The sequence below is a fragment of the Clupea harengus genome, chromosome 15 (assembly GCF_900700415.2).
Source record: "Clupea harengus chromosome 15, Ch_v2.0.2, whole genome shotgun sequence".
Lineage (NCBI taxonomy): Eukaryota > Metazoa > Chordata > Actinopteri > Clupeiformes > Clupeidae > Clupea > Clupea harengus.
The window spans coordinates 867,138-880,000 of record NC_045166.1 but is presented as its reverse complement, the minus strand read 5'-3'; the positions used below and the strand labels follow the sequence as shown (position 1 = coordinate 880,000).

At 43.3% G+C, this 12,863-nt stretch overlaps 3 protein-coding genes and 1 non-coding gene across 4 annotated transcripts in view; 1 reads left to right on the top strand and 3 right to left on the bottom strand.

Annotated features, from left to right (window-relative positions):
- Window positions 1-1,006, top strand: part of zdhhc14 (zinc finger DHHC-type palmitoyltransferase 14) — a 17,437-nt gene extending 16,431 nt beyond the window's left edge. Inside the window, exon 9 of the mRNA XM_012823836.3 lies at window positions 529-1,006. Within this exon, the coding sequence (XP_012679290.2) occupies window positions 529-975 (447 nt within the window). The 3' untranslated portion in view covers window positions 976-1,006. The remainder of the gene's footprint in view (window positions 1-528) is intronic.
- Window positions 1,007-1,976: 970 nt separating this feature from the next.
- Window positions 1,977-7,850, bottom strand: lgals8a (galectin 8a). The gene is made up of 9 exons (XM_031581309.2): window positions 7,719-7,850; window positions 7,388-7,476; window positions 6,878-7,085; window positions 5,934-6,053; window positions 5,712-5,762; window positions 5,278-5,304; window positions 4,768-4,856; window positions 4,010-4,175; window positions 1,977-3,294 (listed from the first exon to the last, which is right to left on the bottom strand). Exons 1-9 carry the CDS (start codon window positions 7,755-7,757, stop codon window positions 3,145-3,147), a joined length of 939 nt encoding a protein of 312 aa, XP_031437169.1. The 5' UTR covers window positions 7,758-7,850; the 3' UTR covers window positions 1,977-3,144.
- Window positions 7,750-11,699, bottom strand: LOC105897033 (ribonucleoside-diphosphate reductase subunit M2). The gene is given in 10 exon segments (XM_031581308.2): window positions 7,750-8,747; window positions 8,967-9,080; window positions 9,210-9,448; window positions 9,555-9,649; window positions 10,028-10,061; window positions 10,064-10,115; window positions 10,217-10,333; window positions 10,445-10,594; window positions 11,201-11,269; window positions 11,496-11,699. Coding segments are annotated over 10 exon segments (1,116 nt in total). The 5' UTR covers window positions 11,589-11,699; the 3' UTR covers window positions 7,750-8,594.
- On the bottom strand, window positions 9,851-9,989 carry LOC116223958. Its single transcript, XR_004165364.1, has one exon. It is a non-coding gene; the product is annotated as a small nucleolar RNA SNORD94 (small nucleolar RNA).
- Window positions 11,700-12,863: the final 1,164 nt, after the last annotated feature.

Here is a 12,863-nt window from a genome sequence, read left to right as displayed (position 1 = left end):
AGTGTCGGGTTGCCAGTGTTGCCCACAGACTAGAGGCTGATTTCCTGTACTGGAGTGTAGCCCAGGTCTGAGCCTAGTCTTGATGAAAATGGATCACGCAGGCAGGCTGGTGATCTGCTTTTATGGACTCCCATTCCCCTGGTCATTTGAGCGGATGTGTGTCTCAGTAAGCGCTAATGCATACGGTATGCGCCTTAATGGGAATGTATGCATATGCATAATATATGGGAAATGCATATATTAAATAATTTCAGATTTGTTCTGTATTCTGAGTGTGATGTGTGATGAAACGTACAAGCCCCTTGCTCTGTTTCCCCCTCTTGACTAATGCTTCTGGGCTGCTCCCTTGATCTAAATAACTACCTGTACTAATAACACTAATTCAATCCTGTCAAATATCGAATCAACCTTCTCCCCTGCTGCCTTTGTGTCTCTTGCTGTGTCTGTCCTCTCTGTCTTCTGTCTCCTTACTCACTTGTCTCTGCTTTGTCCCTGTCCCTTTCCGCTCTGCCTCTCTCTCCCTCCCAGTGTGACCAGCATCAGTGCATTCAGAGCACCAAATTCGTTTTGCAGGCCGCCGCCACCCCGCTCCTCCTCCACAGCGAGCCCATCGTCCTGCCGTCGGGCCGCCCGCTCGCGGGGAAGAGCTCCCTGGCGGGGCCGTGCGCCTCCCTGGCCCCGGGGCACCCCTCGCTCACCTCCCTCCCCTCCTCCGTGCCCAGCCTGACCTGCGCGGGCGAGCTGCTGGCGCTGCGAGACGGCGACCCCCACTGCCGCCACCACCACTTCGCCAGCCCCGACGAGACGCCCTCGCCGCCCTCGCCCCCGCACGCTATGCCTTCCTCCGCGCCGTGCCCGGCCCACGGGCATCATCATCATCAGCACATCCATCCCGCCCAGCTGTACAACCCCGCCAGCCAGGACTCTCTGCACGAGGACTCGGTCAGGGGCCTGGTGAAGCTCAGCTCGGTGTGACCCGTCTCTGGACCCCCCCCCACTCCCCCCCCCCCCCCCCCCCACCACGTCTCCTCTTCCCCCCCCCCACCACGTCTCCTCTCCCCCCCATCTCTGCACTACATCAGTGCCCTGGTGGAGGGAACTAACCCACACAGACTAAAGGACCCGTCCGGACTCTTAAATTCACAGTCGCTTCCCGTGATGAATTGCGGTGCAGCTGGGCCAAGTCCTGCCAACTCCCGCGGCCTGCACCAGTCTTCCAGCTCCCTCTCTGCACAGCAGTGCCAAGCTGTCACCTTGAATTATATCAGGTTGTTCTGTGCACTCGCTGCCAAAAAGGCTGTTTGTGGAGGTTCACATCAGCATATGGATGAGTTGGATAGTCACCTCACTATGGTCCAAGATACAGTAGTCCTGTCATAGCTGGGACTCTCTGTGTCCCTCTGACCTCGAACCTGAGTGTTGTGGTCATTAGGAAATGGCCATTACAACAAGAACTCTGACGGATATCTTCTTGCATTTAAAATGCCTGATAATGAGTGTGTTTTGTTTTTTTTGTACTAAAAGCAAGACATGGACGCCTCAATGACATGCTGAAGACTGACGGTCCACTGCCTTTTTTATGATCTCAGATGTCCAATAGTCTGGTGTTGACCCTGAGCTGTCAGCCATGTTAATCAACTCACTTTATGCATCCAGATGTGCAAGATGGTACATTATGGGTCAAATGTGACGATGCCAAACCACGCGGCCGTGCCAGTGTGCCAGGTAATGATGTGCCAAGAACTATTCAGATTTCTGAATTGTCAGTTCAAGTGGAAGTTATTAAATTCACATCTTTTTATGTGCACTTCTTTCTGCCTTTGGTGTCTAATGTCCCCCTTAAACATCAGCACATATTTGTTAGTGGTATTTGCTAACACTAACACACTTCTACACCCAGGTCTACACCAGACACCAATTGACATACCTGAAAGATTTTCAAAATATTCAAAAATATAATAACATACAAAACCAGATTCAGCTTCAAAGATATTCAATTTTATTTATTCTTGGGTAGTACAGCAAAGCCTTACATTTTACCATACATATTGTCATATAAATATAGAGCAAGAATACTGGTTTGCAAAACTATATTTTAAGTTAATCTATTGATATCAACCCCATTTCGAGGGGAAGTGAGAAAACAATAAACGGTTTTCACAACACAACACAAGGTAGCATGCTAACTCAGGTGAGCTCACACAGCCAGTTCACAATGAAGTAAAACACTAAAACATGGATTACATTCACTTGCATAGTGACTCATACAACCCACAGTTACTCTGACCTCCCTGATGAGTTAGTGTGTCAGTATGACTTCAGACCAGGCTGCCACTGATCCAGGCCTCCTCCCACCACCGTGTGCTCTTTAAATATGTCCTTCCATTGAGAACCTCACACCACCCATAGACAGCCAAGATGGATGAGTATATGAATGATCAGTGAGTTCCTTCATATGGGGTATATCAGGTGTATATAACCAGGTTTTATCTTGTTATTCACCCAATGGTTTAATATGTGTTTCAACTGACTTTCATGTGGCTAAACTCACACACAAACATGAAACTGGAGTTCCAATCCAGCAAGCAAAAACAGAAATGTGCATATTGACCAGTTACAAACCCATAACGGCCAAATGTTAATACTAAGAGCTAGGGCCAAGCGGCTGAGACCACACACCCCACCTTCAGTGAACACTCGTCTGGCTCATTGCTCCCAGCACAAGTGAGAAAAGAGAAACCCTAGATTATGAAGTGGTCACAGTGAGTATATTCAAGAGTATATTACCTAAATTAGCATAGGTTAGGAATGGGAACATTTTTGTTCATTCATTCGGCCATGTTATTCATTAAATGCAGATATGTTCAGCTCTCTGCACACATGCGCCGACAAAAGATAGGTGGTAAAGTCACAGGAGCGTATAGATATAGTACACAGGTGAAACAGAGTCTATGCTGAAGTGAGGCTGTTCTCATAGGAACTAAAGCTGGGATCTGGTCTATCTGAAGCTGGAAAAATAGAACCCAATAGAATGAGGATGAACAGGAGAGCAGGCGGCTGCCTCTCCTCCAGAGAGTCATCTGAGGGTCGAAGGCCATTTTGGTTCTGGGGGAGCGGCGATGGAGGGGGGGGGGGGGGTGATGTTCACCACACCTGGGCATCCAGCAACTGGATGTCTCCCACGATCTCCAGTGCGTTGATACGGCTCAGGTCCTGCACACGGTGCTTGTAGCAGAGCTGGTGGGCTCCGTTCACAGCCACCTTGAACTCCTGAGCCTCACAGAGGATGATCATCTGGAGACAGAAAACAGGTGCTGAGCAAATCCTGTATGTTTTATCTCTCCGTTTACTCCATGTGGTTGCAGAAAAGATGAACAGTGTTGATAACTGGGTTCCTCCCCTTTTGGAAATATCCAGCTCAAGGCTTTTCCCCACACCATCTCAAGTTCACCAGTAATGATTAGTGCCTCCTAGTGGCTGAGTGTGAGAATGCGACATGAGACTAGACTACGAAATACCTGTGCAACCACATATTGACTTAAATCATCACAATTTTGGGCAGTAGTTGACCCAGACATTCCAGGACTTTCCGATAAATGTGCCATATTTCATGGACTTTACTTGCGTCACATTGAAGTATTTTTCATTGCTGTGGGTTGCAGTGACAGCAGTCTGCCTTATCTGCACAAGCTTTCCACTAATACAATATGTAGTCTTTCTCGGACGTGACAGTGGAACATCATTTCCCTGAAGTCCTGTTTTTAGACTGATATAGCACAGCTCTGGCTAAATAAGGACCTTTGGTGTATCGTAAGTTGTTCTAAAGATTTGTTTTATCGATGATTGAGAGTAGAGGGGGGGCTTCCCCTCTCAAGCTATACCATGCCTGTATACTTACACCAAAATAGAACCCCCGGTGTAACGAGTTTCTCTTTCCCCACTTTGAGTTTGGGAAGAGCCTGGCGCTGCGCTCAGTGGAGTGTTAATGCGAAGCCCTGTGTGTGCTCACCTCGAAGAACTCCCCTGGTGTGAAGGGGAAGCTGGCGAGGCTCTTCTCCTCTGCTCCCCAGTATTCAGACAGGTAGGAGTTCCGGATGAACACGGCCGCCTTCAGGCGAGGGTTCAGGTGCAGCGCTATGTCCTCGGTGCCGCCCACACGCAGGTTTACAGAGAAGCTGGATGAAAAGCAAGAAAATACAAAAGTGCAGAAAAACACAACAAAGATCAAAAAAGGCCTGACATGGAAGTCTTCTTCTGCTAAAACTATGGATGACTTCATTGCAACTGACTGGATTTTTAGAACCTACAAACTTTGTAGTTACATGAAACAAACCTTTCATTTCTTGCAAACTACACAGTTTGTAGGTTCTAAAAATCCTGTCAGTTGCAATGAAGTCATCCATAGGAAGAAATTAAAGGTTTGTTTCATGTAACTACACTTTCACTAAAAAACTGATGTCCACGTATCTACAACCAGGCTACAGTTGGGGTTGGTTTTTGCAGCTGATGCACACTTGTTTGTCTGCAGATGCTGGGGAAAGCCACTGACACCAGCCGTCACAGTCTTTAGTTACACAGCAGGACTAATTCATGCTGGTATTTCAAAGCGAGAGACAGCGATAATCAAATCATAAGTGCTGGACTTGCTGGATGCTAAAGAATTATACACTATTTCATGCCCAAACATGACTGATGAAGTAGAACCAGAGTTTAACATATTTAAGTTTCATATATAACATTATAAGAGAATGTACATAACATACGTACCTGTGTGGATATAGGTTTATTTGGCCTTTTACCAAGATGGTGAGTCCCGGACTCAACCCTTTCTCTAGGTTACCTTTGAATGGAATGCTCTAGAGAAACAGAAAGGTACTGTGTCTTATGTCTGTTTATGAGACTCTTTGAGAAAGAAAAAAAACAATGGCCAATCACCATTATCCTGAACAAAAGCAGATGTCAGAATAGTTCGCACTGGGGGTTTGGCTGTTGTTTTTGACAATCTCCAACTCCCTGACCTTACAATTTCAAACACCATAAGTTCAATAAACATCTCCCTCGCTGACCTTCCATCTGAAGGGCCACTACCCTATAGACTGACAGGAGGGGGAAAGAAAGATTCTGTAGCTTGAAATGCCAGATCCAGATGTAGTTGCTGAAAAAATGCACTTATGGAGTTTGATGTTATGCAGTACAAATGATAAATGAGCTGCTGCATACGAGTCCTGAGTCACCAGTACAGGTTTCTGTAACGATTTCACTGCAGCATCCACTCACCAAGTCACCTGAATGTGTCAACTTCCCCTGTGGATCAACAAAATAAACACATTTAGCTAACAGGTTTCTATTCGTTGGAAATCTGCAAGGGTGTCTCATGGTTGATTGATGTATTAACACTAGTCAAGGCTGACTGCTGTAGTCACACCAATAAGGGCATCGCCTCACATGTCTCCCCCCCCCCCCCAGAATATTAACATCAGGTCTGTGCAATAATGAATGGCATATGTTCATAGAATTAGAAGTTCTTACATTAGGTTGTGTGTCTTTGTTCATAGAATTAGAAGTTCTTACATTAGGTTGTGTGTCTTTGATGGTTCAAAGAATTAGAAGTTCTTACATTAGGTTGTGTGTCTTTGATGGTTTTCAAAGAATTAGAAGTTCTTACATTAGGTTGTGTGTCTTTGATGGTTCAAAGAATTAGAAGTTCTTACATTAGGTTGTGTGTCTTTGTTGGTTCTCATAGGCTGCGCTGGGGAGGGTGCCTACAAAGTTTTGTAATAATTCATCATTATTTAATCATTACAAGAAATGATCACCATGTCTTTTTGCTATGCAAATATACTAAACACTTGTGCAATAGTACCAGGAAAACTAATATCAACACAATATCAAAATGGCTATTGATCATTTGAGGTTAACATTAGGATATTCACCGAGTTTCGGATGAAGCCAATGGTCTGGATGTTGACCTTTCCTGAGATGTTAATGGTGTCCACCCTGCTCAGATCCACCCTGTGTTTAAACTCCACCACATGAGCTCCATTCACTGCCACCTACAGGACAACGCAGGAAGTACACAGTGAGCTACACCGGGCATCTTCTTCAACTAACACTGAATCAAATAATGGGACAAATCGATCAAAAGAAAATTTGGGGCAAACAGTGGCACAACGGTTTGCCTATAATAAGCCAAGTGGATGATGCAAAGGTTCAGCATGCAAAGATGAATGATGTTAAATCATTGTTGTCTGTCAGATCTTCGTACTGGAAAGGAAAGCCAAAATGTGGACCCCCGGTACCCCCTTGGAGACTGTCCATAAATGAGTGAGACGTAATTTACTCCTTTTAACTGTTTCAGAAGCTGTGGTGAAAACTCCCTCTATGAAGAGTTTAACTAGACCTGGAATTTGAGGACACAAAAAAATGGAAGGAAAGAAAATGCAGAATTCTCTGAAACTTCTAAATGAATTTAACCAATTTAATTGATTTGAGAACATGTTTGTTTCCTAGCTGCATATTCTGCATTCCATGATAATCCCTGAGGAGAAAACACAGGACAGCTTGGTCTGTCAGCGATGACCTTCAGCTACGTATAACAACACTGTTGGTGTGTACATATAGCAGGTTATAGTGGGGTAAAATGGGGCTAACGTTTCTCTACAGTAATCTGCTCTAAATCTGCCGGGGATGCACCACTAAAAGTTAATAAAAGTTAGCTGCGAAGATGACCGTTGACACAAGATGACACAATGCTTCATATTTCACACCAGTACTTTTCTACACCTAATGTCCAAATAAAATAAAATTAGTGTTCCTTCAACCTGTCCATCTGCCAGTTATATATTCAATGTGGATCAATGTGGTCTTCCTTTCTCACCTTGTATAAATCCTTCTGCACAAGGATTATTATTTCAAACATAGTGCCCGCTTTGAAAGGCATCTGGTAGAGGATCTCCTCCTTGCCCCAACGTTCCCACAGCAGAGTGTTGCAGACAATGCAGCTCTTCTTGAAGCGAGGGTTGAAATGGAAGGCCACGTCGGCCCGTGGTTTTGTGCTGCTGCCACATGTCAAGTCTACCTGGAACCTGGTGAATCAAATTTTGCTAGTCAATTTTGTGGAACAAAAATCCTGAAGAGACAGCTACCGAACAATAGGTTACTGTTGAGTAAAATGTCTACATTAAAAAGTATATCCCGACAGTTCATGGATGCGACTGGACATTCTGACACAAGTCTCGTCTGAAAGGAATGTTGGCAAAAATCAACCAAAATTATGAAGAGAAAATGTGAAATTTTCGATTCCATTCCAAAGGGTGTCGTTTTCCAAAACAAACTGCTGCATACCAAGCAAATGCAAATCAAGAAAAAAAAAAAACGAATTACGTACCTCTCCGATTCAATGGGAACACTGCCTTGAATGAGGATCATCTCCCCTGGAACCAATCCTTCTAATATGGTCCCGGCGAAGGGAATCGGCTGTGTGGAAATAACGCTGAACGTTACATCACAAATGACCGATCTAACAAATTCATTTTTGGTTGGTTATCACAATTCATAATTCTAGTTGGATATCCACAGCAGTTAGTGAAGAAATGTTTTCACTTTCAACTAACAGACTGCTCTATAAAGTTAAAAAGCTAGCAGCTAACATTAGCTGACCACTTAGAAAAACAGACTTGCATATACAACCAGCTGCCTCGGACACAAAAGAAACTTACCGGATTCAATATGGTTTGTCTTGGCTTTTTCATAGTCATTTCTTCGGTAAAGTGCAAACTCGTCAACGTTGAAAACCTCTTGCCCCGTGCAATCTATTATCGATGCGTTTATTTACCCCTACTTCCTGGTTTGCAGTCTGTAGCTGACCCGCCCCAAGCCATAATCACGTGACACACAGAAGTCGTCTGTTTGGACAAGCAAGTTTAAGCACGAAATCAATGAGTCCTCTGAGGCACCAACTCGAAAGTGCCTTCATGCTCAACTAGTCAGCTTTCAAATGCAAAAAGAACTTGTTCATACAAAATCACCTCCACCAAAACCATGTAATGGTAAAAACAGCCAAGAATCATCAAGTGTTGGCTGTCGTTTTATTAAAATGCTTCTCTATTTACAAGTTGAAACTAAAAGTACAACATAAGGCAAACAACTTCAATACCAACATAACAAAAACCAATTCACCATCAACAAAAAAAAAAAAAAAAGTATAAACAGGTCATTAAAAAAACAGCACATAAATGTATTACAAAAACTTGATAAATACATTAAAAGGCATCACCCAAAATGACTTTAAAACACATGGTGTGATGTATCCAAATGCACCAAGTGGTGCCTATCCAGGTTTCCTGACCCAATTTGGAGGTAGCCTAAGTGCACATGACAGGACAACACCCTCTTCCAGGTGTAGGTGCATTTCAGGGCCCATCACCAACACTTAAGACTCCTTCCCAACTCCCTTCCCTTCAAGAGGAACTGTGCAGGGTATACTAAGTCACTACAAGCTCTACTGTCGACTACTGTAGGCTAGAACTCATCAAGGGAGGCGAGATTAAGACAGGTTGCCACTGCAGGTGGAAGTTTCAGGCCCATCAATGGTTTTAAAAGTCAGCATCTAGCGTGAAGGTATTATTTGTGGAGCCAGACACAACACCCATCCTTTGGTACTCTCCTACACGTTTCTCAAAGAAGTTGGTCTTGCCCTCCAGCGAGATGTTCTCCATGAAGTCAAAGGGGTTTTCAACTCTGTAGATCTGCAGACAGGTAAAAAGCATATTGAAATTAGACTTTACCCAATCCAGTTAATGTCTCATTATTCAAGTTCATTTACAGTATAACACTGTTCAGTGCAGTGATCATGCAAGGATGACCCATACAATTACTTGATCACCACTAGGGCTCTGAATGGGCAGCCAACAAACACCCCCACCCCAGTCTTCACAAAGCATTCATTCTTTGGAAAATAAGTCTACCTTCTCAAAACCCAGCTCCAGCATCAGTCGGTCTGCGACAAACTCAATGTAGGTCCTCATCATATCACAGTTCATTCCAATCAGCTTGACTGGCAGAGCTTCCGTCAAGAATACCTAGGATAGAAAAAATTAATAAATTACTCTTGCAAACACACTTGATTTACTATTACCAAAAATATTTCAATGACCATTTTTTTTTTTTTTTTTTTTTTTTAAACACAGGCTCAAAGATGAATCAATTACCTGCTCAATCTCAACAGCATTCATGATTATCTTCCTGACCGTTTCTTCTGATGGTTTGTTGACAAGGTGCTTGAACATCAGGCAGGCAAAGTCACAGTGCAGGCCCTCATCTCTGCTGATAAGCTCATTGGAGAAAGTAAGGCCAGGCATAAGACCCCTCTTCTTCAGCCAGAAAATGGATGCAAATGAGCCAGAGAAAAAGATGCCCTCCACAGCAGCAAAGGCAACCACTCGCTCACCTGAAACAAGTCACACGCAACTTTAAGTCTTTGACTTTCACAACCCAGTCATCATTCCTTGGACAAAAGACCAAAAGGTTGTGGAGTAAATGAGGTTGGAACATACCAAAAGCTGCATTCTTGTTGCCAATCCAGTTAATAGCCCAGTCAGCCTTCTCCTTTACACATGGCATGGTCTCAATGGCATTGAACAGGTGGTCCCTGCAAGCAATCACAACAAACAAAGAAATTAAAAATAAGAAAGACTTCAGCACCATCATCATATGGCATTGGCCAAGGGTGTGTTTTAAAGCCTAACCATTCATGCACCAGGGATTTCACATGTCAGACGGTTAACAAAATATCAGTTTTAACTGTAAGACTATAGGCTTTTATTGGTCAAGGTGCTATTAAATCTACGGAGTGGCTCAGACTTGCGACTGTTTCATGCCAGTGGCCACCAGTCAGCTGACCACATGCCTGCTGACCGGTATAAAGCCACTGACACTCAGCTCCCATTTGTAGCTGAGGTCCGTACCCCTGCGCGTCTCATCACAGCCAAAAAGTAGCTTACGGTCAGGATATCATATTGGGACTAACCTCTGTTTGGGGTCCTTGATGTAAGTGTCAATAAGCCATAGAAGCAACGTGCCTCGGTGACCTGCACTTCCTGGGAAAAACGCTCCACCTAGTGGCAAAACAATGAATTAACACAGGAACATTGAACATCCTTCCTCTAGCCCTGTCACAGAAGCCCAATGACTCAGTTTGTACAGCATCTTTGCTTACCAAGTTCTCATTGACAATGCCATCACTGGCAGCAAAAAATGCCAACACGTGAGAGATAAAGTGCCTTTCGTCATCCTTCAGCGATTCCCAATGCATGAGGTCTTTGGAAAGGTCAACCTTAAAAAATACCAGAGGAAGAGATTAGTGGATCCTGAACACATGGATAATTGTAGGTCTAGACCTCTATGCACATACACCACGATCTTACAAGAAGCAAAGAAAACCCACCTCTTCTGCTGTCCAGAAAGAGGCCTCTGCTTTCTTGTACATCTGCCATATGTCATGGTACTGGATAGGGAAAACGACAAAGCGACGGGGGTTCTCCTTCAGTAGAGGTTCTTCTTCAAAGCTCGCTTTTGTGGTCTTCGTAGGCCGAGTCTATTTTAAAACAAAATGTAAAAAAAAGGTCATCCTATCATTACAAATGTAGGATGGACAACCGATACAGAACTATATTTATCGATGTTAAAAAGTGAATATGCTCGCTTTAGCAGGGCAGTGAACACTTCGCAGTTAGTCGAATTAGCTGGATAAGCTAACTAGGCATCATTGAGGTTACACAAGAAACGCATGCTACCCCTCTCCCAATTGAGACGCTTTCGTAAGATCAGCAGGCTGGGTTGTGTAAACCAAGTCAAAAGCAAGAAGTCAGATTAAGCAGCTATACTATTCCGAAAAGTAACCTATGCCTGCCTAATGTGAGGTTGGACTTTATCGACTGTGGCTTGAGTTTAATTGTTATAACGCAACTTTAAAATTAATATGTTAAAAATTCTAAGTTAATAAAACGTATTAGCTATGTGACTTGGTAACCTAATGATTCATGACAACTACAAACGTTCTCAAAATCACATGGCACCAAAGTGCCGCTCATCAAAAGTAACTTAACTCTAACGTAAAATTATTTAATTATCGAACATTATAAGCATGTTGCTTTAGCCAAGCTAACTTTAAATTGTACGTTAAATGTTAAATATCAATTACCTCGGAATCTTCAAAGATTTTACGCGCTGTTTTGGAGGCCAAAATCCGAGTAGTGTTCAGGCTTGGGGGCTGGGAAAAAAAAGTAGAAAAGGCAATGTTAACAATCTTTAAGTGAGAATCTTTAGTGTCATTTCACTTCTGACCAACATTGTGTTAAGTCATACAAGAACGTTGTTAACCATCATAGTCAAGTAAGCTAGTATAGTCAGTAACTTCAACATTAAATACGTAAATAAACAGTACAGTATTCTACATACACACATGGTACATGATATTAAAAGGTTTCTCCACTTACTGTGTTTTCTTTGTCAGTCAGGGACATGCCCTCAACTTTAGTAGAGACGAAGTTCTTGTTCTTGGCCAAAAGCGGGGACCTACTAGATAGCATTTTCAGATAGTTTTAGAGCAGCACCGAGAGCAATAAATACAACTATATTACAAATACGTCGTGTAGAAAGGTATAAGAGCGTTATCTAAAATAAAACGTAAAAGAAAGAAGCACAATTAGTTGTGACAAGACTTGCAAGCTTTCTTCTCTGCTACTAGAAACCTAATGAAAGACCTCATGAAAAGGTGTCCTTTTTTATTTCAACATTGGCGCTTGAGGAGAGAACGCATTGCATTATGGGGCTACAGGGTAGCTTGGCAACCAAAACAGCGTTCGGTCAATCAGCTGATAACCTCTCGCGACCTCTCGCTGCCATCACCGCTAATAGGGACTGTCGCTATCATAGACATATATACGTCTATATATTTATGGAAAGAAGAGTAAAAGAAGGAAGGAAAGAAGAGCTAAGAAGGAAAGAAGAAAGGAAAGAAGAGTAAAAGAAGTTTGAACGAAGTTTCTACGTTAAGCGGTTCGAGCTGAATTAATCGCAGAAGTCGGTACAAAGAATAAGAAGAATAGAATAGAATAGAATAGAATAGAATAGAAAAGCCTTTATTGTCATTGTATTTATACAACGAAATTTTGAGTGCTTCTCCTGTTGGTGTGACGAGGGACAACATATAACACAACAACAACATATAACATAACAATACTACAACTATCCAAAAACAGTAGGAACAGCCCCCCCAAAAAAATATGTATATACATTAAGAGTAGAACAAAGTGCGGTGGCATAGACTAAAGTACATCAATAAATACATCAATTAATACAGCTTTGTTTATGCACATGTGTAAGGTGACTGAGATGGTATGTGACTTGTAGTCAATAAAGTGCTTAGTGTTTAGTGCATGTCGGTATTTAGAGTTCTGATGGCTGTCGGGAAAAAACTGTTCTTAAGGCGCGTGGTCCTTGCTCTAAAGGATCTGTACCGTCTGCCTGAGGGCAGGAGAGTAAACAGGTGGTGGCCTGGGTGAGAGGAGTCTTTTAAGATGTTATTGGCCCTGCTAAGGTAGCGGGAGCGGGCAATGGATTCCAGGGAGGGCAGTGAGCAGCCAGTGATTTTTTGTGCTGTGTTGATGACCCTTTGGAGGGCTCTCTTGTCTGCTGCAGTACAACCGGAGTACCACGCCGAGATGCAGGAGGTTAGTACACTTTCGATAGTGGTGCGGTAGAAGGCCACCATCAGTTTACACTCCAGGTTGTTTTTCCTGAGTACTCTCAGGAAGTGTAGTCGCTGCTGTGCCTTTTTTACTGTCTCTGAGGTGTTGACAGAC